This window comes from Scardinius erythrophthalmus (genome assembly GCF_964197995.2).
Source record: "Scardinius erythrophthalmus genome assembly, chromosome: 20".
NCBI lineage: Eukaryota > Metazoa > Chordata > Actinopteri > Cypriniformes > Leuciscidae > Scardinius > Scardinius erythrophthalmus.
This window is the reverse complement of record NC_138240.1, coordinates 35,810,554-35,836,904: the sequence shown is the minus strand read 5'-3', so window position 1 is coordinate 35,836,904 and position 26,351 is coordinate 35,810,554. Positions and strand designations below refer to the sequence as shown.

General features: G+C 37.8%; 1 protein-coding gene across 1 annotated transcript in view; it reads right to left on the bottom strand.

The window, feature by feature from the left end:
* Positions 1 to 26,351, bottom strand: part of cacna1db (calcium channel, voltage-dependent, L type, alpha 1D subunit, b) — an 82,349-nt gene that overhangs the window by 33,568 nt on the left and 22,430 nt on the right. Inside the window, exons 8-28 of the mRNA XM_081348116.1 lie at positions 24,838 to 24,922; positions 24,669 to 24,695; positions 24,283 to 24,440; positions 22,978 to 23,203; positions 19,354 to 19,561; positions 18,845 to 18,965; positions 17,293 to 17,404; positions 17,163 to 17,205; positions 15,520 to 15,577; positions 15,285 to 15,417; positions 11,050 to 11,179; positions 10,329 to 10,388; positions 9,737 to 9,843; positions 9,574 to 9,661; positions 7,814 to 7,921; positions 7,661 to 7,713; positions 6,572 to 6,718; positions 5,343 to 5,544; positions 4,506 to 4,664; positions 1,354 to 1,464; positions 1,176 to 1,253 (exon numbers count right to left, since the gene is read on the bottom strand). Of these exons, the coding sequence (XP_081204242.1) occupies positions 1,176 to 1,253; positions 1,354 to 1,464; positions 4,506 to 4,664; positions 5,343 to 5,544; positions 6,572 to 6,718; positions 7,661 to 7,713; positions 7,814 to 7,921; positions 9,574 to 9,661; positions 9,737 to 9,843; positions 10,329 to 10,388; positions 11,050 to 11,179; positions 15,285 to 15,417; positions 15,520 to 15,577; positions 17,163 to 17,205; positions 17,293 to 17,404; positions 18,845 to 18,965; positions 19,354 to 19,561; positions 22,978 to 23,203; positions 24,283 to 24,440; positions 24,669 to 24,695; positions 24,838 to 24,922 (2,414 nt within the window). The remainder of the gene's footprint in view (positions 1 to 1,175; positions 1,254 to 1,353; positions 1,465 to 4,505; positions 4,665 to 5,342; positions 5,545 to 6,571; positions 6,719 to 7,660; positions 7,714 to 7,813; positions 7,922 to 9,573; positions 9,662 to 9,736; positions 9,844 to 10,328; positions 10,389 to 11,049; positions 11,180 to 15,284; positions 15,418 to 15,519; positions 15,578 to 17,162; positions 17,206 to 17,292; positions 17,405 to 18,844; positions 18,966 to 19,353; positions 19,562 to 22,977; positions 23,204 to 24,282; positions 24,441 to 24,668; positions 24,696 to 24,837; positions 24,923 to 26,351) is intronic.

The following is a 26,351-nucleotide window of genomic DNA, read 5'->3' as shown; positions in this document are numbered from 1 at the left end:
ATTAAGGCATCAAACGTGTTCCATGCATCGGCAAAATAGTGCTGCGGACACCCAGCGAAACAGAGAGATGCGAGAGGAAAAGAGATGGATTGACAAAGGAACAGAAAAGAGGGAAGAAAAAGACAGAAGAAAAATCACAGTTTTGATGTTGCAGCCGCACACAGAAAGAGCAACACACTGTTTCTGAGTCTCATTCTGCTCCCTACCTCCCTATAATGGCAATCAGAGCATAGTGAACACTAATTCAGCCACTAGCAAGGGACATTTATCACACATCTTTATTGTACAGCAACTGTTAAAAGTCATGAAATGCCACGATGTCTTCGTCCTCCACTTCTAAATAAGACATGATGACATTTCCAGTATGTGATTGTATTGAGAAACCAATGCTTGCTGGTCATTGTGAGACTTTTGGAGATGACCAGTGCACTGAAACTAGGGAGCGGATTGAGACACATCCTACCACAACAACATCAGCTAGGCATTCTGGGTATTTATTTATAACAGTTTATTTGATTTTCATAATAATGTTAGTCACATTTCACCCTAAAATCAAAAGAAAACTACAGTATACTATGCATTAAGAAAATGAAAACCTTTTCCATTGTGACATTCGCATGACCTACTGTAATGTGTTCAGACGCTTCACTTTTTGGACTTTTTTTGTGATTCTCAATATTTTCATTCATGAAACATGAGCAGAACAAGTATAAATCACAAGTATAAGTATATTCTTAAGTAAATTATCACATTTAGGAGCACAGATTGTGCTTTGTAAATGTTATGATCACTTAAACTATGATCACATTAAACTAAACGGTGCATACTTTGATGATTTATACTGTCTTCTATTATAAGCCATTAAAATACAAATCATTTTAAATGTAATCACAAAACATCGTTAAATAGCAAAAGGCGCAAGTCTCTTTATTTTACATTAATTATTAGTGAGGACAAATATTTATCTGCATAATAACAATTTGATATCTTCTTATCTGACATATTTTGTTATTATTTTGCTATGGCTTAAATTGTGTAATCATAAGTAAGACTTCTTAAAGCATGCTCTGTGTCAGACACATGTATAAACACAGCACACTGAAGGACACACTGTACACAAACGCCAGCGAGCAGAAGTGAGGGTCAGACAGGCGAGAGGAAAGACGGGCGTCTACCTGACTCAGAACGATGTCTACTACGCTGCCAATCACCACCAGTGCATCAAACCCATTCCAGGGGTCCACACAATAACCCTAATCAGACACACAGCAGCGGGGGGGACAGGAGAGCAGAAGGGTTAAACATCACGGGACAGGGGCACGAGCTTTACACTGACACTACAGAAACACATACCTTCGGCTGGAAGGCTACCAGTTTGAGAATCATTTCAACTGCGAAGACCCCCGTGAACACCATATTCAAAATGTCCATCCCATAATTGAAAAGATGTGATTGGCCGTGATGCTGAGCATAATACATAGAAAATTCAAAATGAACATCATTTTATGTGGATTACAGTGCAATTCTTCAAACTAAGTCAGACAATATACATTCATTCCTTAAGTGGAAAAAAACAACCTTGCTCTACTATTAGTAGCTTTGTTTCCTTCCACCTGTTTTAATTGCACATTTGTGATACTGTATATACAGTATATATGCGCTCAATTGATGCAGATGATTTTTTAAATCCGAGATAAGTAGACATGAGCATACAGCTGTGGAATTATTGGCAATAAATTAAACATTTATTTTTACAGCCATTTTTGATCATATGTACCAGGGGTGCCATTAATTCTGACCACAACTGTAAACAATGAAGTAAACCCATTAAGAAAATCCCTCAATGCACACCAAAAAACTTGCGTGACCTTGCCTCAGCAGAGGATGTGATTGGATAACTGGACTAACCAGCGGACCAATCGCATCACAGCATCTCAAATGTTGTTAAACTACCCCATTTATGCTATTTTAAAGGTTCCTAATTTTGTTTTGGAGGTTTCCTACAACAGGTTAACATTTAACTTTAATTTTCTCAAAGTATTCACTGCAGCATCAGCTCTTTTCTCTCAGTGTCTGAAACGCTTCGATCAAGGATTCAGTCTCTCTAAGCCCCGCCTCTCTGAGAGCTGCTCTGCTGTGACTGGTCAGAAAGCAAACGCTCATTATCATATCTGAATCTCAGCTCTTGACACACAGTAGCTGCGTTTACATGGACACAATCGGAATGAAATCAATCCGACTGATGAATCCGAACAAGGTGTTTACATGAATGATAAATAAAGTAATCGGGTTGATGTGCGCGTTTATATGTCACAAGTTTTAAATCGGATCTGATGTTTTGACATGCGCACACTGCACGAATATACAGAGTTTCCCGCTTTTCGCGCATAAATATTCTCCTCTATTGGATCTTTATTTGTTTTAAACAGCAGACGTAATATGAATTCGTCTCTGGTCATAATTTAGAGCACATTAACCGTTTTGCCGTGCTGCTTATTGATCACGCAGTAAAAATGCCCCTCCCCGCGGCCAAAACCAGACGTCTGTGGATGAGAATCCAAAACAAGGACTGGTGGGACGTTGTCCTGCTTCACTTCACACTTCACAGACGCGCGAGTGAAATGAGAATTTTAGAATGACGGGAAACTTATTAATATGACACTTTATTCAACAGGAAGAACAGCTCGTTCCGCGCGTCATACGTCATTACGCTAGTTAACGTCATTGCACATGCGCAGACCTTTCAGTTTCGGTTTTCAATCCGATCAAGTGTTTACATGTTCTCTCGATCGGATTACAAAAGGGATAAACCACCCCTTTCAATCCGATCGAAATTTCATTCGGATCGAGCTCAATCGGATCAATTAAGGTGTTTACATGAAGGTTTTTTAGTCCGATTGAGCCGTCAATCCGATTATAAGTGTCCATGTAAACGCAGCTAGTGATATGAACAGTAATGATGACGTGGGTTTTACCGTATCAATCTCAGAAAACAGCGTCTTCTCCACATGAACAACACAAACCAAACTCTTCCAGTCTCAGATACACTACAGTGTTTGAGGGCGGAGCTAAGAGACGCTGATCAGCTAATCAAGACCACAGGCTGGCATTATGCTAATTAGTTACAAACCTCCTGAGACTGGAATTACTGACGACTCGTTTCAGGTCAGAATCACTTCTTTCTGTCATGAGGCAATAACTCAATTTACAGTCAAACTCAAATGTATTCAGACAGCTTCAACATTCCTCACATTTTCACAGTTTATTCGCTATAGTTTAGAAAATGGTAATGAAATATGAGCAGAACTCAGCTGATATTTGACTGGTTTTGTCCGTCCTTCTGTTAGACTGTCTCACACATTAATTATGTTGAATATCTGTCAGCTGTTAAATTTAACTACACAATTAGATAATACCAGTTTAGCTCAACCAATCACCAAGCAATGCTTCATTGTGTTCAGTCTGTGTGTAAAAAGAGCATTAGCAATTAAAGACAACTGTAAAGATTACTGCAAAAGTAGTCTGCAAAGTTTCACAGATCAATGTGCAGATACAGTCAAACAAAAAAAAATTAATCAGACACCAGATATAATTTTTTGTCCCATTTCTGGTCCCAAATTTTAATAACTTTTACTGGTAGTCACTGTATGAAGAATTTTTGGGTCATAGTTTACTTTATTCTGCTCTCCTCACTTATATAAATGAACTATAGTGTCCTGATCACACTAGTGAAAAAAAAAATCAAAAATTATATCTGGTGTCTGATTATTTTTTGTTTGTTTGACTGTATCTGCACATTGATCTGTGAAACTTTGCAGACCTTTTACATTCACAAACAGATTTATTACACACTACATGAAAGGGAATATCCAACAAAAAAGCTTAATTTGGGCTTTAATGTTTTTAGCTCTTTGTTTTATGACTGACAAAATGTGTTTGTAGGGTGAAACCTTTGCTAATGTTGTGGAAAAATGAGTTGATTTAACACGTGTGAATGTTTTTTGTGCACTCTGGATGTGAAATTAAGGCTGTGTGAAGCTGAAAGTTGGTAAAGAGAACCGTGTGAAGAGTTAAAAACGTCCTACAATGTTCAAGCCATTATAAAACACTGTAATGTGGTGATGACATATTCAGTCCTAGGTAACACTTTATAATAACTGCACGCTATTCATCATTAGTTAAGCATTAGTTAATTCATCATTCATCATGATCTTATGAACCACTGACAACTCCTAAAGAACTGGCTTGTAAATAATGCAATTCTTCATTTAGAAATGATAAATTGATCATTAATAAAGTATGAAAATACAATTATTAAACATTAAAGATATGCTTTTAAATCAAGAACAAAGCATTTATAGCTGTATTTGTAAACTGCTTATTAATGTATATTAATGCTTTATAAATGATGAATTATCTGTTTACGAATGATTAACTATTGCTTAATAGCATGCAGTTATTATAAAGTGTTACGGTTTGTGTCTCAGTGCTGATGTTTCTCTCACCTGAACCGCCAGACACAGCGTGTTGAGGACGATGAGCACGAACATGACGTACTCGAAGCCGGTGGAGTTCACCACATACCAGAACTTGTACTGGTAGGGGTTTTTGGGGATGTATCTCCTCAGCGGACGGGCTTTCAGAGCGTACTCCACACACTGCCGCTGTCAACACACACACACACAGTCAGACTCGTCCTTCATTCAGATCCACACTGGACAGGGTTGCCAGGTCTGCGAAACAAAACTAGCCCAATGACACTATCCCAAATATCAAAACTCATAATATGCCACTGGTGTATTTTACAGTCACTGTATGACTATAGTGGTAATCATCAACACAGTGTGTTTTCATAGAGGAACTTGCTTTCCAATGTTGGATCATTGTTAAAATGTAAAATGGGTAAAATATTTCAATACAAGCATTTTAGTTCAATAAAACGGTAACACTACAATAAAGTTCATTAGTTAACATTAGTTAATGTATTAGCTAACATGAACTAACCATGAGGAATACATTAGTTACTGTATTTGTTAATGTTAGTTATTAAAAATACAGATGTTCATTGTTAGTTCATGTTAGTTCACAGTGCATTAACTAATGTTAACAAGATTTTAATAAAGTATTAGTAAATGTTGACATTAACAAAGTTGTATGTTCATTATTAGTTAATGCTAACTAATGTAGTTAACTAATGTTAACTAACGAACCTTATTGTTAAGTGTTACCAATAAACCTTTAACCCACAGGGATTCTAGCTCAGTTCTGCGGGGAAAGCCCAGACTTGGCAACCCTGACACTGGGTCACGATAACAACATCTGAGGACTGAGGACTGTCAGACCTGGTTCTTGTCCAGCTCACAGTTCTTGTATTCTTTCTCGCCCTGTTCCTGAAACGTGACGATGACAAAACCCACAAAGATGTTCATCATGAAGAAGGCGATGATGATGATGTAGATGATGAAGAAGATTGAGATCTCCACACGGTAGTTGTAAATCGGCCCGATGTTCTCCTTGCTGGAGTCGATGGCCTTGTACAGCAGGCTGGAGGAGAGAGAACACACACGAGGGACCAGCGCACTTTATTATCACCAGGTGTGTGTGTGTGTGTGTGTGTGTGTGTGTGTGTGTGAGTTGGTAATCATCACGTTGTGTGGACAAAATGTCCCCACAAGGATGGCAATATCCGAAATCCTTGTTCGTGTGGGGACATTTTTTGGTCCCCATGAGGAAAACGGCTTATAAATCAAAAAAGTGATTTTTTTTTCGAAAATGTGAAATTGCAGAAAGTTTTCTGTGATGGGTAGGTTTAGGGGTCGGGTTAGTGTAAGGGAATAGAATATACAGTTTGTACAGTATAAAAATCATTATGTCTATGGAAAGTCCCCATAAAAAATGAAAACACTACGTGTGTGTGTGTGTGTGTGTGTGTGTGTGTGTGTGTGAGTGAGTGAGTGAGTGAGTGAGTGAGTGAGTGAGTGAGTGAGTGAGTGAGTAAGTGAGTCAGTGAGTGAGTGAGTGAGTGAGTGAGTGAGTGAGTGAGTGAGAGAGTGAGTGAGTGAGTGAGTGAGTGAGTGAGTGAGTGAGTCAGTGAGAGAGTGAGTGAGTGAGTGAGTGAGTGAGTGAGTGAGTGAGTGAGTGAGTCAGTGAGTCAGTGAGAGAGTGAGTGAGTGAGTCAGTGAGAGAGTGAGTGAGTGAGTCAGTGAGAGAGTGAGTGAGTCAGTGAGTCAGTGAGAGAGTGAGTGAGTGAGTGAGTGAGTGAGTCAGTGAGTCAGTGAGAGAGTGAGTGAGTGAGTCAGTGAGAGAGTGAGTGAGTGAGTGAGTCAGTGAGAGAGTGAGTGAGTGAGTGAGTCAGTGAGAGAGTGAGTGAGTGAGTGAGTCAGTGAGTCAGTGAGAGAGTGAGTGAGTGAGTCAGTGAGAGAGTGAGTGAGTGAGTGAGTCAGTGAGAGAGTGAGTGAGTCAGTGAGTCAGTGAGAGAGTGAGTGAGTGAGTGAGTGAGTGAGTGAGTCAGTGAGTCAGTGAGTGAGTGAGTGAGTGAGTGAGTGAGTGAGTGCGTGTGTGCTGGTCTTACGCTGGCCAGCCTTCAAACGTTGAGACAGTGAAGAGAGCCATCATAGCCATCAGAACATTATCAAAGTTAAAGTCGCTGTTGAACCAGATCCGCTCACGCATCTGTGGCAGAGCCGTCTCGCCGATACTGTACACGATATATGTTCCTCTGGAAACACAGAACCATGCCGGATCTGATTAACACACCCACACACTAGGGCTTGCATAGACTAGTCGAGTAGTCGATAGATCGACTACTTCAACCACTATTCGACGCTGTCGGAAACAATCGACTACTCGAGCGTCCATTAACCATAAATGAATTAAAAATGGCGAACGTCACCAACAGACACCACACGTCAGATGTGTGGAAGTATTTCATCAAGGATGACAAAAATATTGTAATTGGCCAACTCTGCAAGAGGCCGTTCACATATTGCGTCTAAAAACGTGTGGAAAGCGCGCGTGGCCGTGCCGCTGTCTCCTACAAGCGCTTGCACTCCCGCGGCGTCTGTCGTCGCTATGCAACCAAACTGCGCTCTCCATGATGACGACGAGGAAGTATCATTCAGCAAAGGATTCATTTATTTCTAGCCCTTGCATTAGCTTTACTACTAGATATATTTCCGGAGATGAGAAGGAAAAACCCGCCTGGAAAAACTAGCGCACCATGTTTCTTTCATTATGAGCGCGCTCGCCGCGCGCCTACATTTGAAATAACGACCTTGAGCGCGGAAAAGATGCGATATGTGAACGGCCCCTAGAAGCAGACGTCTGGAATGAAAGGCAAGAATGGCTATTTATTTGGCTTTAGACTTTTACATGAAAATTTAAAAATGAAATATCATAATTATAATGTTTTGAGAGTTTACTTATGTAATTGTTGCATTAGGCTATGAATTAATAAATGTTTATTGATAAGATCTAGCTATTTCATTTACAGTAGCATGAACGACGAGTAGTCGAGTAACTCGAGTATTGTTTTGATAAGAAATCGAGTAGCAGAAATCAGTAGTCGTGCAACCCCTACCACACACACACTCACACACACTCAGACACTCACAAATACACACACATTACCCCCCCCCCACACACACACACACACACTCACCTGCATTCCTCTGGAGTTGACTTCGCATCATCACTACAGCGGTAGAACTTCCCCTGAGGACGAACATTTTCATCACACAACAGAAAACTGCTTGTTAAAAGAGTTTGTTAAAAATGAAATCTTTCTTTAATGTGAAAGTATTCGCTGGATCACCTTGAACAACTGCACACCGATGCAGGCGAACATGAACTGAAGAAGTGTGGTGACGATCATGATGTTCCCGATCGTCCGGATGGCCACAAACACACACTGAACCACATGCTGGGAGAGAGAGAGAGAGAGAGAGAGAGAGAGAGAGAGAGAGAGAGAGAGAGAGAGAGAGAGAGAGAGAGAGAGAGAGAGAGAGAGGGGGAGAGAGAGAGAGAGAGAGAGAGAGAGAGAGAGAGAGAGAGAGGGGGAGAGAGAGAGAGAGAGAGAGAGAGAGAGAGAGAGGGAAAGAGGGAGAGAGAGAGAGAGAGAGAGAGAGAGAGAGAGGGAGAGAGAGGGAGAGAGAGAGAGAGAGAGAGAGAGAGAGAGAGAGAGAGAGAGAGACACACCCTGGTCAACATGTCCCCGTTCACACTATACTGAGACCTGTAGCAGCATCTCATTTGAAATGAGCTCATTATGTGCATAAAATTGTCAAATCTCTCAGTTTAAACATTTGTTATGTTATCTATGTTCTATTGTGAGTAAAATATTGGCTCATGTGATTTGAAAGTCTTTTAGTCTTCATTTTATTCAAATTTAAAAACATCCCAACTTTTCTGGAATTCTGGTTGTACTTCAGTTTATCTTTAGTTGAACTTCAGCACTATTCCTGGATAAATAAAGTACATTAAGTACAACATTAGTTCCAATATAGCAGACTTTATGCAACTTTAGTACACCAACAGTACAATTGCAGGGTATTTATATTAAGTACAGTCACAAAAGTCACAAGTCTAGTCACAAAAAGAATGTGAAACACGTATGTAGGTTATATCATTTGAAATATATTTTTAAGATAATTTAAGTTTATTTTACACACTTTAAGCATTATCGTATAGCATATCACTTTTTTTAATGAGTTATCGCGTATCGCATTTTTCTTCAACATCATGCAGCCCTCACTGTAAAATCTAATTAGTTGGACTTACTTAAAAAAAGCATGCAAACCGATTGCCTTAAAAAAAGCAAGTAAAGTGAAATAGGAATAGTATGTGGTCCTGACAAATGCTTAGTTAGTATAGCTCACTTACACAAGAGTTCTAGTAACTAAAAAAGAACTGTAGAGAGTACTTGATCATTTACTTTAAATAAAATATAATTATTACCATTGTTGTGTTTTGCAGGCTGAATGTTGAAGTCTGTGTGAAAGTATGATCAATTGCAAGATTGTCACGAATATAGAGTGACAATCATAAATATATAGATTGTCATAAATATACTGTATATATATATAATCTCTTCCTTTGAAACCGAATAACTGAATTCTTGTTGCAATCATTGCATCAATGGGAAGAGAATTACAATAGTATAAATGAAGTTCCAAGTGCCCAACCAAAGGGAACACTAATCACCATAATGGTGACTAAACATTTTAGGAAAATCAACATCAATTTATGAAGTCAGCTTATGTGATGTTCTCTCAAATTTTTCAGTTGTATTAAATTTTCAACATTCAAAGTGACTTTGGGAAATGAGTGAATGCAAACAGAGAAAAGTCCATTAAGAATTTCCCCGCCTCAAAAACCACACTCAAACCAATCAATTCATCTTAACTTGGGTTTTCTTAGTAAACAAAGCATAGTATGTGAATAGTACAGATTACTAGATTATTACAATTAAGGTAAGACATTAAGCAAAGTTTACTAAAAAGTGTTATGAATCACTGTTGGATTTTACAGTGTTTAGAGTTCAGTATGATTGATGTGTCACAGAGATGAACTGACCTTGAGTCCTTTGGCTCTGTTGATGGCTCTCAGAGGTCGAAGCACACGCAGAATCCTCAGGATCTTCACCACTGAGATGGCCGACGACCTGCGGACGAAACACGAGCGCATGCAGTGACTGACTTCAAACACGCTGGAGGAAATAATGGTGAGGTGAACGTACTGTATCCCGAAGGAGAGGAGAGACACTCCGACCACCAGCAGATCCAGCAAGTTAAAGTAGTTCCTGCAGAACGCTCCTTTATGAAGGAAAGCCCCGAACGCCGTCATCTGATCAACACAACACACACTCGTGAACTAAACCAGCAATTCTAACAACATTTCACTGGTAACACTTTACAATAAGGTTCATTAACTAACATGACCTAACAATGAGCAATACATTTGTTACAGTATTTATTAATCTTTGTTAATGTTAGTTAATAAAAACACATCTGTTCATCGTTTGTTCATGTTAGTTCACAGTGCATTAACTAATGTTAATACGTTTTTAATAAAGTATTAGTAAATGTTGAAATTAACATTAACTAACGAACCTTATTGGGAAGTGTTACCTTTTCATTTTACACGTATCAATTGCAACCATACAGTAAAAGCAAGAGTAAAAATGAAAGGGGATTGCAGATTCCTGTCCAACTCAACAACCACAAATCAGAAATGAACTAGTGAAGCATGATCTGTGTAATCTGGAATAAGTAAGAGGGTTATAATCATGTTGTGTAGAATGCAAATAGAAATAAGACAGGAGTCTTTACCTTCAACAAGATCTCCACGGTGAATATAGCGGTGAAGGCGTAGTCTAAATATCCAAGAACCTGCAACGAATCCAGCGGACAGAGTCAGTTCAAGTCTATCTGATTTCTACAGCGCCTCTACAATCCTTTAAGCCCGTTTAAGTTAACAGACAGATGAAGAAATGCCATGTGAAGCGTCTTGTGAATTCCTGCTTATATGAAATAAGGAAACACAGACATTGTATTGACTATAAGAAACTTTGCACCTACACTACCAGTCAAACGTTTATTAATGTTTTTAAAAGAGTCTCTTCTGCTCACCAAGGCTGCATTTATTTGATTAAAAATACAATAAAAACAGTAATATTGTGAAATATTATTACAGTGTAAATCAGCTGTTTTCTATGTGAATATACAGTAAAGTGTAATTTATTCCTGTGATCAAAGCTGAATGTTCAGCATCATTCCTCCAGTCTTCAGTGTCACATGATCCTTCAGAAATCACTCTAATATGACGATCAAGAAACATTTACTCAAAGTTAGTAAATGTCTGAAGTGGACTATCGAAATCTGAAACCTGAAATAATCACTATGTCAAATGTGATCATGAAGAAAATGAGGTAACAGATGACACTAGTTCATGATTAGAAAGAAAGTCCATATAATTCTATTATTTGTGTATTTTATCCTAAGAGCAGATGATATGGTGTTTTGACTGTAGGGTTTTTCTTGGCGGTCTTACGATGTTTCGGGCAGAGAAGTTTCGGATGGGGTCCTCGGCTGCCAGCGAGACCGAGCTCAGCATGATGAAGATGAGGATGAGGTTGGTGAAGATCTGATGATTGATGAGCCGATGGCACGCCACGCGGATCCTGCATGACAACAGTGTGTGAGAATGAACAATGTGGAAAAGCAAAAGATGTCAAGCTCTCTCCATAAATGTGACCCTGGACTACAAGACCAGTCACATGGGTCAATTTTTAGAATTTGAGCTTTATTCATAACCTGAAAGCTGAATAAATAATCTTTCCATTGATGTGTGGTTTGTTAGGATAGGACAATATTTGGCCGAGATACAACTATTGGAAATCTGGAATCTGAGGGTGCAAAAAAATCGAAACATTGAGAAAATCTTCTTTAAAGTTGTCCATTTATGTTGGCGATTGTGCTGCATTCACTCACAGAAATAAATGTTTTATATATTTACAGAAGGAAATTTACAAAATATCTTCATGGATCATGATCTTTACTTAATATCCTAATGATTTTGGGCATAAAAGAAAAATCTATATTTTTGACCCATACAGTGCCACAAATATACCCGTGCGACTCGAGACTGGTGACGTGATCCAGGGTCACAGATTATGTCAAGCACACGTGCAAAAAATTAACAAATCTCCAGTGTATCATAAACACACCAGTTTTGAACAGGTGGAAGTCAAGAATAATTACTTCAGTCTGTTCTTCAGCCTTGTGAAAAAGAAGTGTGCTTAATTTTATTGAATGTGCACTAATGCTCTTCAAATATTTTAGACATAATAAATAAAAAAAAAAAAAAAAAACTTGCAGATAATGTAATATTAGTCAAATAAAATGTCACTTAAGTATACTTTTAGGGTATAGAGTTAAAAGGGTTCATTTTAAATCATTGTAGTTTTGATGTGTTGACTAACATACTAAAGCACATGAAAAGTATTATAATTTTAACTGTAGTGCGTGGATATTACATTAAAAGTAAATATATTTTAGAATAGGTGAAAATCCAGCTTTTAATGTTGTTTATGTGTCTATGTGGTGTTTTTAATATGCTTTAAGACAAACCATGTGTGAATTCATAAGTCGACAGCATTGCTGAGTATTTCCTCCTTAAAACTGCAGTGAACCAAAGACAGTCTCAAAAACACGCTTTGAAATCGCTGGTGTTTCTGACGTCACAAACTACCTTGTAACCAATCAGATCAACGTGTGATCGTCAACCAGTGGATCTCTGAGCTGAGTGAGTGAGTGGAGGCGGGGCTCATTTACATATTCATAGAACCGTGCATACTAAACGAGGCGAGGGTGTCGAGTTACATTCAAGATATTTTAAGACATGAAGACATTTTTTCCAAGGAAAAATATGTATTTTTGGTGATCAAAGATGAGATTCAAGGGATAAAATTATTGACTACAGGGGGACTTTAAATGTGCTAATTGCAACTTCATAATTACAAATGTGTAATTACAAATATATTTAAATACATGACATACAAGAATCAAAAGAAATGACATTAAAGTATATTTTAGTTTGCCATAAATGTTTGTCAGCACATTTAGCAGTACACTTTAACCACATTTCAATGACAATAGAATTATTTCATTGTGTGTAAAAGAGCAGTGTGAACATTCTGCTAAACATCTGGCCTTGTATCCACTGAAGAAACAAAGTGTTTTCAATCATAAACAGAGAAAATCTTCTTCTCTTTCTCTTCTTTTCTGCACTTTCACTTCTGCTGTAGATTGTAAACTAATCTAGCTCCCAATGAGAAATGAAAGACCTTTCACCATTCAGCATGACAATGATTCAAAACATCTAAATCAACAAAAGAATGGCTTCGGCACAGAAAGATGAATGTTTTGGAAATGGCCCAATCAGAGCCTAGAACTAAATGTCCTCGCAATACGACAATTCAATTCACCATGACGTCACAACAGTAATAGACGTTCTTCCGGGTGGCAAAAGCCGAAGCGTTCCTATGACAACGCTAGTAAATTGCTTGGAAAGGAGGCCCACCGTCGACAGTAATTAAATGTAATTAAATATAATGCATTTTTTTATCATAATAACAACTGTGTTTAATGATATAAGTAAAAAATATAATAAATATGTAATACAGTAGGCCTACACATAATTAGCAAAATACTCTCTATAGCTCTTTTTTCTAGCCAAAATAATGTGCTATATAGCCTATCATGGTCATTAAATGGCTTTCCTGAGGTAAATGTTATGTGACAATTGTTCTCCAGCTGTTATATCGACCTTTGCGCGGTTGAAAAACACTGATTGGCCGATATTATGTATGAGGAATATACATTTAGGTAAGTTGCGTGAGAAAATGGATGTAGTGAGAGCGTGTGAAAAGTGACAATTGTATGAGGCGCCACTTAGGATTTAAATCAAACTTCGCTTATCAATACATACATAACACAATACAATTATAAATTACTCGCATATACATTTATTGGATGTTCAAAATACATATATGAAAGACTCGTGCACACTAATATGAAATCCATACCAATACATATTATGTTAGTAATGAATGCTTGTGAATAACTTGCATATAGGCTACATATAAACTTGACGCACGCATACACCTATACATACTTATAAACTTCCATGCATATACACCTATAAACACTCCATGCATATACACCTATAAACACTCGTCTCGCACATACATATACACTCGCAGCACGCAGACACACCTATAAACACTCGCACATACAAACTCGATGTGCATACACATCCATAAAACACTCACGCATACAAAATAAAACGTGGATGCATGCTTTAGTTGTGTAGGCTATGTATGCGAGTATTTATAGGTGTATGCGTGCGTCAGGTTTATATGCAATATTCACAAGTGTATGCATTCATTACTAACATTGGTATGAATTTCATATTAGTGTGCACGTGTATTTCATATGTATTTTGAACATCCAATGGTATAGCCTACATGTATATGCGGGTAATTTATAGGTGTATATGCACGTGTGTTATGTATGTATTGATAAGCGAAGTTTGATTTAAATCCTACGTGGTGCCTCATACAATTGCGTGAGTCTCACGGTCAGTCGCTATAACCTCCTCACCCACAGGAAATCGATAAAACCCTACACCTTTTGCTGTATATCTGGCAGCGCAACCCCAAACACAACACGTTTTCATCATCGTTTCAACTTTGATCAACAACAATGTTTTTAACTATGTAACTGTTGCAGTCGCCGGCTGGATCTCTTCAGTGAGTCAGTGGAAGCCGCTCGCGTTCTTTTTACATCCACTGTGTTTTTAACTTGGCATTGTGTACTATGAATATTGTTGGCTTTTGTGATAAATCGCTAATGATGTTGCTCCGTTGCTTTGAATAAAAGTGTCTACTAAACTAATAAATGTAAATGTAGAGACAGTCATGGTGGTTTGGAATGAGGGTGAGCAAAAGATGGCAGAATTCCCATTTCTGAGTGAACTATCCCTTTAAAGGGGTGGCTGATTATGACTTCACTTTTCTAACTTTAGTTAGTGTGTAATGTTGCTGTTTGAGCATAAACAACATCTGCAAAGTTACAACGCTCAAAGTTCAAAGCAAAAGGAGAGATTTTCTTTTATAGAAATCAGTTTTTAAGGACTACAACAAACAGCTGGTAGGAACTACAATTAGCTTCCTCACGGGTTAGTGACATCACAAACCCTAATATTTACATAAGCCCCTCCCCCAGGAACGCGATTTATAGATTATCAAGACAGAATATGCTAATCAATGACTAGAAGATAGTTAACTCCACATCAGAAACATAAATGCATTAACTATCCATTCAGAAACATCCTGTTGCTTCTACATGTTGTCACTTCTAGAGTCTCTCCATCTTTGTCCAACTCCGGTTAAGCTTTTGAAATGTTCAGTGTGTATGTGTGTGAGGTAGTCAGAGCTGCTAACACACACACACACACACACACACACATAAGCTCTTGAAGCTCCGCCCTCTGTGCCAGGAGCAACAGCTCATTTGCATTTAAAGGGACAGACACAAAAACTGTGTGTTTTTGCTCACCCTCAAAAAGTGACAATTTTAATGTGCTATAAAAAATGATCTGTGGGGTATTTTGACCTAAAACTTCACATACGCAGTTTGGGGACATCAGAGACTTATTTTACATCTTGTAAGAAGGGCATTATACCACCCCTTTAAAGGTTTGTATAAGTGTGTGTGACATACGGGTTGGAGTTGCTCAAGATGAAGAAGGCGCTTCCCTCAGGGATCGGTGGAGTCTTTTCTCTGAGATTCAGCTCTGACGTTCTCTGAGGCCTCGGCCCCGACGGCACCACGGGCTCTTCTTCCTCATCCTCCTCTACACACACACACACACACACACACACACACACACACACACAGTGATCAGCTGACTCCACTGGAGCTCAAGTGATGAGAGTAAATACTATTAGAGGTTCACCTAAAGAGTCAATCATTTCCTCGGCCTGATCCTGATCGGCCTCCTGATCACCAGACGCCTGCAACAAAAGCACCTCAGTGATAGTGATAATGTCGAAACACAGCAAAAAATGTTTTTCTTACTCTGTACTTTTGTCTTGTTTTCCAGTACAAATATCTAAACATTCTTAAAGCCCACTGAAGTGCCTTGGATCACGCAGATTTGTCTGATGCGTTGATGTAATTTCCACTGAAACAGGAAGCTAAGGCGGGACATATTTAATGGCTCCTCCCTCTTTTCAAATAGCCAATAGTGTTTAGTTTACCTCACAGACTGACAGCACCATTAGAAGCGAATCGGAGCGCTGATGAAACGTTGGATTTAATAGTAGAGATGTGAATAAACTCTAGCCACTTCATTCCTAACCAACGTACAGTTGGAAAACGGAATAAAACTTGAGCGTTTGAGCAACCGAACACACACTCAAACCCATATTGCTAGTGACAAGTCAACGGTCACTTTGGCCAGGTGGTGGCGATATATACGATAGGAGGCGGAGCTTTAGATTCTAGAGAGCATGTGATTGGACAGAAGATGTGATGAGAAGCGGTGATGTCATAAAAATCCCTGATCCATTTTAGCGGAAGTGAGAGACTGTAAGTTTTGAATGCTTATCTCCTATATGCATCCTATATGATCTCCTATAAGCGAGTTTTGTCATTGTTTTGGAAGCTTATTCATAACCTTAAGGCTAACATATTCATACTAAAAGCTAAAAAACTTACATTTTGATTTCAGGGGGTCTTTAAATCAAGATACAGTACATCCTCTTAATAAGCAAAATTACTTACTGAAAAAAAATAATAAAAATTAATTTAGTTTATGCTATATTTTTTCTTGTTTTAAGCATTAACTTACTTTTATAAAAAAAATTCTTCATGCCTCAAGTCATTTTCCTTCTAAAGTAAAATTATCTTGATTTAAGAATTTTTCAATATTGAATAAAAAAACCTGCATTTGCAGATAACGTAAAATTAATAAAATAAAAGGCTACTTAAGAGTTCTGTCACGTTAAAGGATGGTGATGATAAAGAAAGCAGATGGATTTAATTCCAGTTGTTTTATAAACAAAAAAACAAATATTAACTTAAAACTGAAGAGTAGGAGAAAACGTAACAACGTTGGTAAGACAACAGAGGACAGCGAAATACAAACTGTGGAGGGTTTAAATACACAGAATAATGAGGAGTAAAACAAGACACTGGTGGGACTAATCAATCAACAAATGAGTAACCATAGAAACAAACAAGAAATGGGAACAAAGGAAACAAGAACAAAAACAAGGAGTCTAAACTACAACGTTCATGAAAACAGAACTCAACTGAACATACAAAGATATTTTAAGCATAAATTCACTTCATTTTGATATATTTTTCTGAACAAAATGCCTTAATAACATCTTAATATCACTTATTAAGTCATTGTCCTACTTAAGTAAATGTAGCTTGATAAAAAAAGTGATATTTGTAATGGAAAACCAGACCAAACTACTATGTAAGGAAATATTTTTTCGCAGTCAGTCATCTGTTCATTATTACAAAATGATACAAAATGATAATGTTCAGATGACTTATTCCATGGTCATGCATATAAATATCACTCACCTTAAAGTTTCCCTCGTCAACATCTCTCTTGATGCTCATACTCCTGCACAAAACACCGTCTGTATGTTAGCAGACATTAGTGCTCAGCGTGTGAATGAAACTCTCAGGTCGTCAGAGAGACGAGTGTTACCTGCTCTTCCTCCTCTTGTTCCTCTTCTCCTCCTCTTTCTGGGCCGAGTTCAGGCTCTCAGCGTCTGCCAGGTTATCCACAGCAATGGCCAAGAACACATTCAGTAAGATGTCTGATCAGATGTGTTAAGAATGTGTTCTCTCTGAATCGATATTCATAAAACAAGAGATATCCAATGTACCGCTGAGCATAATGTGTAGTTCTGCGTCACTGTGGCATCGAGTTCAACACACCTCAGTACTCGAGTTTCCTTCAAACATCTGTGTCATTAAAACTGATGTGGCATTGTTCAACTAGCTAGTTAAAAACATGGGTTACACTTTATTTTACAGTGTCCTTGTTACATATGTTACATGTACTTACCATAGTAATAACAGTAAATTATGACCGACAAACAACAACTGAAGCACAGAGGTTTAAATACACAGGCAAACAAGCTAAACAAAGATAACAAGGGGGTGTGGCTAATAAGAAACACCTGGGGAGACTAATCAACATAATTATAATAATCAACTAATCAACATAACGGGGAACTGCTAACATGGGACAAGACAGGGGAACACAGACGTGAATCATGACAGTACAACAGCTTGGGATTGGCACAGTGCCCTTAAATGGCCATCTTTGTATTTTATTTACCCCTAAACGATACATATTTACTACTCTAAATTATTAATACTAATTAATAATATTATTAACACTGTATTAATACACACATCTTCAGGCCAAAGTTGCCCCAATGCTCTTGTGTGTGGGTAAATAAATAAATAAGGTAAGGTAAGGTAAGGTAAATTTTTTGCAAATTTTTCTGCCAGGGTAAGAACAATGTAACAACATGTAAATAAAAGTTGGTCCAGGTGCCTGTAATGCAACATGTACTTGTGTTGTTTAATCATTTCAAAATGCAACAATATGTGAAATAAAGATTTACGCTCAATTTGTCTCTCTTTTAATATACACTACCGGTCAAAAGTTTAGAATTAATGTTTTTCAAAAGTCTCTTCTGCTCACCAAGATTTGATCTAAAATACAGCAATATCAAAATTGTGAAATATTATTACAATTAAAAATAAATGTCTTCAGTGTCACATGATTTTTCAGAAATCACTCTAATATGATGCGACACTGAAGACTTTAGAAATGATGCCATCGCAGTAACACATTACATTCAAAATAGAAAATAGACTGTTATTTTAAAATGTAATAATATTTGACAACATTGCGGTTTTAACTGAATTTTTGAACAAATAAATAGACTGAAAAACATTAAAAAAAATTAAGTTAACCTTTGGTTTAATGTCATTCTTTAGCATGATGCGCAATGTTAAATGCAGTTTTAATTTTAATTTAATTAAATTTTTGTTAAATGCTGTTTTAACTGTATTTTTTTAATAAATAAATAGACTGAAAAACATTTTAAAAATGTAATTATTCCAAACTTTTGACTGGTAGTGTTTGCCTTTGTTCAGTTACACAGTCTGAAGAAATCTTATACAGTGAGATACAGTGTGATCATTTTTGTCATAAATGTGCCGAACACAAGGAAAGATACAGTTCCCACAGATGAAGAGGATGATGAAGTAGATGCACACGAGCATGCCTGAGGAAGAGGGTCCTCCATACGCCATGATCCCATCATACATCACTGTATTCCAGTCCTCGCCCGTCAGGATCTGAGGCCAAACACATCAGAAAAATCAACGTATTCACAATTAAGTGTATTGGACAGAGCATGCCATACAGTAGCTAGATTAATGTGCATGTGCGCCATCTAAAAGTGTTTCTTGAATAATTATAAATGCTGCTTTCAAGTTCATGATCATGCTAATTTGGACAATAAATGATCATAAATGGTAATTTATGATTATCGGATTCATTCTTATTCGTATTTGCAACAAATTCCATGGTACTTTAAAAGAATAGCACAGTACAATCAATCATACCATGTTTTTTAGGTAGACACACACACACACACACACTCACACACACACACACACACACACACACACACACACACACATACACACACTCACACACACACACACACACACACACACACACCTGAAACACAGTCAGCAGGGCTTGAGGGAAGTTGTCAAAAGTGCTTCGTTTGGTAACGGTCTCGTCGAAGTTGAACTTTCCGCCGAAGAGCTGCATGCCGAGCAAACTGAAGATGATGATGAAGAGGAAGAGCAACAGCAGCAGAGACGCGATCGACTTCATGGAGTTCAACAGAGAAGCCACCAGATTACTCAGAGACGCCCAGTGACTGGAAACAGAGAGAGAATCAATACAACCAGCACCAAGTCAAGTCAAGTCACCTTCATTTATACAGCGCTTTTAACAATACAGATTGTTTCAGAGCAGCTTTACAGAGATAACAGGAGATTACAGTAACAGAGATTGTTTTGGCTTTACAGCAGCTCTAGAATAAAGTTATTATCCAGCTGAAGTTAGTTTTGATTGATTCACTTCCGCTGCAAAGATCATTAGTTATTAACTTAGGGGCCGCATACACGACACCGTTTTCAACAGAAAGCGTCTCGGTTACGTATGTAACCCTAGTTCCCTGAAGAGGGAACGAGATGCTGCGTTGAAATGCTGTGGGAACGCCCCTTCGTGATTGTGTCTTGAAGCAAGTATGGAATCAGTCCAATGGCGTGACGTAACGTCATGGGTGGGTGACGTCATCGACCAGGAAACCAGAAAGCACCCCTGAATCATAACAGCGTCAGCTTCTGATAGGCTGAAGCAAGTCGATCACGGGCATGCCGGAAGTACGGGAGGGAGACGCAGCGTCTCGATCCCTCTTCAGGGAACTAGGGTTACATACGTAACCGAGACGTTCCCTTTCAAGGGTCTAAATGCTGTGGGAACGCTAATAGAGAGCCTAAGTCCCTCCCCTTCCGGTCGACCACCATGGGACCTTATTTCGGAAAAATATTGTATGGTAGTCAATGGCGAGAGACAACAAATATTTTGATCTCGTTTGAATTGTGCCCTGATTTACACATATGATGTTTGTCAATTTAAAAGATACATTTTAAAGTCAAGAAAGTCGCAGCTTGATGTAAAACTGTTGAGGTATAAGACTGTGAAAATACGTAATTACAGAGACTACAAACCCAGAAGGCGCACACGCGACGTCATACCTTTTCTCTCAATGAATGAAGCTAACTTTACTGAAGCTAACGTCTGACATTTTTTCTATAGTCTTACATTATAATCGTAATGTTACTCCGTCATGCCTGAGTGTTTTGAGCCAGAATACACACATACGAGCAACGGATCTTGTGACGTACATAGTGCGAGACGAGAGATGTAGTTCATTGAGCGATTTTCACATAAAACTAAACGTTACTCTTCTGTTTTATGACAAACTGCGACTTTCTTGACTTTCATAATTACCTTTTAAATTGACAAACATCATATGTGTAGTTCAGGGCACAGTTCAGACGGAATAAAAAGATAAGTTATCTCTCGCCATTGACTTCCATACATATTTTTTCCGAAGTAAGGTCCCATGAGCCGGAAGCGGAGGGGCGGGACTTAGGCTCTCTATACCCAGCAAATGTCCGTCCGTGTGAAGTCAGAGCACACATTCGGATGAAAGCACCTGCGCACCTGAAGTGGAGCTGAAGTCAAGATCGTAGAACCTCACGAATGTGAGCCTGCCGCATCACAAACATCTTGTAGGGAAACTCCTGACAATAAAGCTTTAGAAGCAGCCATACTCCTAGTCGAGTGAGTTCGTACAGCCAAAGGTGAAAGCTGACCAACCGACTCGTAAGCAAGTGAGATAGCCGCAACCACCCACTTGCTCATCCTCTGCTTAGATGCAGGACACCCTTTCCTGGGTGACCCAAAACCAACAAACAGTTGTTCAGACTTCCTCCACTGGGCAGCTCTGTGGACATAAGCATCTAGGGCCCTAACAGGCCAGAGCAGATTTAGTTTCTCTTGGTCTGATGTCAGAAAAGGAGGAGGACAAAAAGCCTCAAGTATTATTGGTCTAACGATATTAGTAGGGACCTTTGGAACATAGCCTGGCCTAGGATGGAGGAAGGTCAGGCCGCCATTGTAAATAAGAACTTGTTCTTAATGACTTGCCTGTAAAAAAAAATAATAAAAATAAATAAATAAAGGTTAAACGAAGGCCTTTACCATGCCAGGCGAGAATTCCAGGCACGAGGGAGAAACCGAGAGTGCTTGAATGTCTGCAATTTTTTGAGAGACGAAATAGCAAGAAGAAGGTTTTTATAGTACGGTACTTCTCAGAAACTTCTTCAATGGGCTCGAACAGAGCTAGGAAGAGGCCTTCCAAAACAATGGCCAAGTCCCATGTCGGCACCATCATGCGTCTGCTGGCCTCAGCCTCAGTGCCAAGAAGGAATTACGTGTTATTAATGGGTATCTCCCCAGAGAAACTCCACTCAAAGGGACACGGTAAGCAGCTAGTGCCGCTAGCAATGAGAGGTTATTAATAGCCTTTCATGTTCTGTCCTATCTATTATATGTTGCTGCCTCATTAAACAGCTGTGCTATACATTTAAAAAAAATCTCAATTTTATAGCAGGCTATATATAAAATAATTGATATTTTTGATTTTTGTTATCTTGTTTTTCATGAATGTATTTTACAACAATACAAAGAGCAATGTGTAATGTTTTACCAGATTTAGTGCTACACTTATTGTCTCTAATTTGTTCCCCACTAAACATTTTTTTCACAAAATGTTCAGATTTTATACAATTATTGTGCACTTGTGATTTTTCTAGACTAAATTTTACTGCTGAATTATCCACTAATCTAGTTTATAATAGCATTTATATCAGATTATGATCATATATTTTTTGTTGTTGTTGTTTTTCTTTATAATGAAGTTGTCTGTATTAAGTAGATTGTGTTTAACACACAAAATAGTGATTATCAGTTCAACACAGAGTTATAGAAATTCTACTTGATTAAAAAAAAAAAACATGCGCTGGTATCGGTATCGGTCGATACTCAGAATTTTTGGTATCGGATCGATTCTGGAAAAAATGGTATCGGTGCATCCCTAATGCAGTGCTTCATTTTGCAAGAGATGTGAGGCATTTTGCATTTTGAGTGTGCAATTCTTGGATCTGTGTGTAAAGTTTTGGGGGAAAAAGACTCTAAATGACAAGATTTCGTAATCTTGCTTACTTTTTTAAATGCAAGTAAGAGAAACAAATAAGTTTAATGCCAGAGTCTGGCAAAGACAATATGTGACCCATCTGAAAGCTGAATAAATAAGCTTTCCATTGATGTGTGGTTTGTTATGATAGGACAATATTTGTCTGAGATACAACTATTGGAAATCTGGAATCTGAGGGTGCAAAAAAATCGACACATTGAGAAAATCTCCTTTAAAGTTGTCCATTTATGTTGCCGATTGTGCAGCATTCACTCACAATTTTTTTATATATATACATTTACAGTAGGAAATGTACAAAATATCTTCATGGATCATGATCTTTGCTTAATATCCTAATGATTTTTGGCATAAAAGAAAAATCGATCATTTTGACCCATTGATGTATTGATGGCTATTGCCACAAATATACCCGTGCGACTCGTGACTGGTTCTGTGATCCAGGGTCACATATCGTCAGTAATTACAGCATGATATGAAGGCATCTGATCATGTGATCGGTCTCTCACCGTGTGACTTTAAAGATCCTGAGGAGTCGAACGCAGCGAAACACAGAGATGCCGAGCGGAGACATGATCTCAAACTCCACGAGGATCGTCTCCACAATGCCTCCGCAAACCACGAAGCAGTCGAAGCGGTTGAAGAGCGACACGAAGTAGGCCTGAAGCCCCAGACTGTACATCTTTATCAGCATCTCACATGTGAACAGGGCTAACAGCACCTTATTCGCCACATCTGCAGACAAACACATCACAACAAAACAAGCGGTCACTTCTGACAAAACTGTCATTGTTGTTGTCAGTAATCAAGCTTTACTCAGTTTTGTTCTGATATGGGGAGTAGAAGTCATCAGTTTAATGTTTAATGCTTATTTTAATGTAAATTTATGTTACACTTTTTCAAAGATAATAAATAAACAAACATCACTTACACTATCAAGAAAACAACAACCAATAAAATTCTATTTTGTACAAGTTAATAGTTTTAAGCATTTTTACATTTATTCCAAAATAATAACTATACGAGCACAGTATTAAATTTGATATTTTATGTATATTTTATTTGTTAATATTCAACTTACATTCAACTTATACATATATATATATCATACAATGGTCTGTATAAATACTCAATTCTGATTGGCTAGAAGATGTGCATTAAAATCGTTGGTAACACTTCATAATAACTGCACGCTATTAATCATTAGTTAAGCATTATTAAACAGTTAATTCATCATTTATAAAGCATTAATAGACATTAATAAGCAGTTTATAAATACAGCTATAAATGCTGTATTCTTGATTTAAAAGCATATCTATAATGTGTTTAATAATTGTATTTTCATACTTTATTAATGATCAATTTATCATTTTTAAATGTTAGTGACTAAACATGAACTAACAATGATCAATACATTTGTTACAGTATTAGTTAATCTTTGTTAACGTTCGTTAATAAAAATACAGCTGTTCGTTGTTTGTTCATGTTAGTTCACAGTGCATTAACTAATTCAACCTTTGATTTTAACAATGTATTTGTAAATGTTGAAATTAATATTAACTAATATTAATAAATTCTGTATTAGAAATGAAGTATTATTCATTCGTTGTTCATGTTAACTAAGGTAGTTAACTAATGTTAACTACTGAAACCTTATTGTAAAGTGTTACCAAAAAGGATGGGTGTATTTGTGTAGTTTTATTTTTGTACTGTGGATCTTTTTTTGTTTAGTTTTTTGGAGGAGGAGGAGGAGGAGGAGTCACTGCCTCCAGTGTATAAAGCAACATTGGTTTCAGTGAGTGTGTGTTCCTCACCCTGGACCTCCGTGAGCCAGTCGGCCTGGTTATAATGCTCAGATGATATCGTGAGTGTGTTGAGGAACACCAGCAGAATCACCAGCCAGTAGAAGACGGTGGATTTCACCACAGCTCGGCACTTTCTGCGACAAAACCTGTTCCAGCGACGCCAGCGGCTGCAGAGAACACATGTGATCGACCAGTGCGTGAAACATCGAGCTGTGATTTAATGACATGCAACGCCCATGAATGTGTTCATTTCAAACACAACACAAACAGCAAACATCAAAGCACAAAGAGCACACACACACCGACATGCAAAATGATCAGGTGAAATGACATCAATAAGACAACAGCAAACACACATGCTGACGTCAGCTCTGAACACACACTGAGCCACTGACCTGAACTTCGACTTTGACAATTTCTGACTGAAAAAAGTGAGAGAAATGGCATCACTTCATGCCACGCTACAAGCTGACGAAAAACTTGTTGTTAATATTTCAATGAAGATACAAGAGCTGGGAGTTTGTGCATTGCAGATACAACTAGATGTAAAATTGGATTGCTTACCAGACGCGTCCACAGCAGAAGATCTTCTCGTTCTCTTCTGGGTTCTCCGTGTTCACAGATTCGTTCTCACTTATGGGGACACTTGCTGCAGAGACACAAGACACGCACACATGAGTACAAGAGAGCCTTTTACACTACTGTAATGCAGAGTCAAGTCATCCAACACTGGAAAGATCTGAGTTTACATCGTTTTAAATACAGACTTTTTTCATTTTCTTCATTGGATGGTGCTTGTGTCCACACACTGCAAAGACACATTTATATGCAAACACCATATAAAAGTGAATTTTGCATCCGATGAGCCCTTTAAGAAGCACCCTATCTCGCTCAAACCTGGGCGAATCGAGTGCTGGTCACAAATAACAAAGCTTATTAACAAGTTATCATCTAATGTAATGGCAAACAGGCTTTCCAACTAATGTAAATCAATATTTACATAGTATAATAGTAGTGAATTTACACACGTGTCCTGCAAAATCACATCTGCATCCTGCAACAGAGCCATAACCAGGTCTTCACCTAACCGGTAGTTTGGGACAGGGACAAGTAATGTCTAAATAAGGCAGCATCCATTTAATAAATCAAATCATATACATTAAATATATTGTTATTATCATTGCATACTGTTTTATATTAGTGCAAAGAAAATACTTTTTGTTGCCATTTACACTTGTGTAATAGTATCTATTGCCGTTTGCACTGATAAAGAATACCTGGACACAATTAAAAGTGTAAATAGCAGGAAATAGGTGAGACATAAGGCCATGTCACAATCAAATACGTGTGCAACATCCTGTGTAATGAAATGCCTTTAAGTCTTTTAAGGTTACATAAGCCATGTTTATTACCCTTCAAATTGCGCGAATTGAAAATATGCCAAATGGAAACACGTCAATTTCGCAAAAACTCCCATATATCGCAAAAAAAGTGTTTTTTGAGGTGAGGTGGTCTTTCAGGAAACTCGAAAAAGGAATATATCTTTGCGCTGGATGAGATGTACATAACCATCCGTGACATCCGTCGCCATGATCTTTGGAACGACTTATCGTGAGAGGAAACATTTTCTAAAAAAGGAAATTAATGTTTTAATTAATTAATTTCCATCAGTTAATGGAAATGCTGTCATTTCGCAATAGTTTTTTATCGACGTTTAGAAAATATGTCAAAAGTTTTGTGCAAATCTGTAATGGAAACGCGGCCATAGATGTATCCTATCTTGTCTGCCAAAGATATCCAGAATCCTGTGAACTTGTTAAACAAGTTTCAAGATTCACACATTTTTTCCAAAAAACTCTAAAAGAGTTAATGGTGAAGTAGAGGTTCGAAATGTCATCCGCTAGTCGGGAAATAAAAATCATATGAATGAATCACAGAGACAAGGGAATATTCACATATACCTCATACCATACAGATATCATAACGCCCTATTAATTCAAAAGTCCTAAATGTAGATTGTAGCTTATTTATCAAAAAACCCTAAATGGAATCATTTTGAATCAAACTTGGTGTTGTAA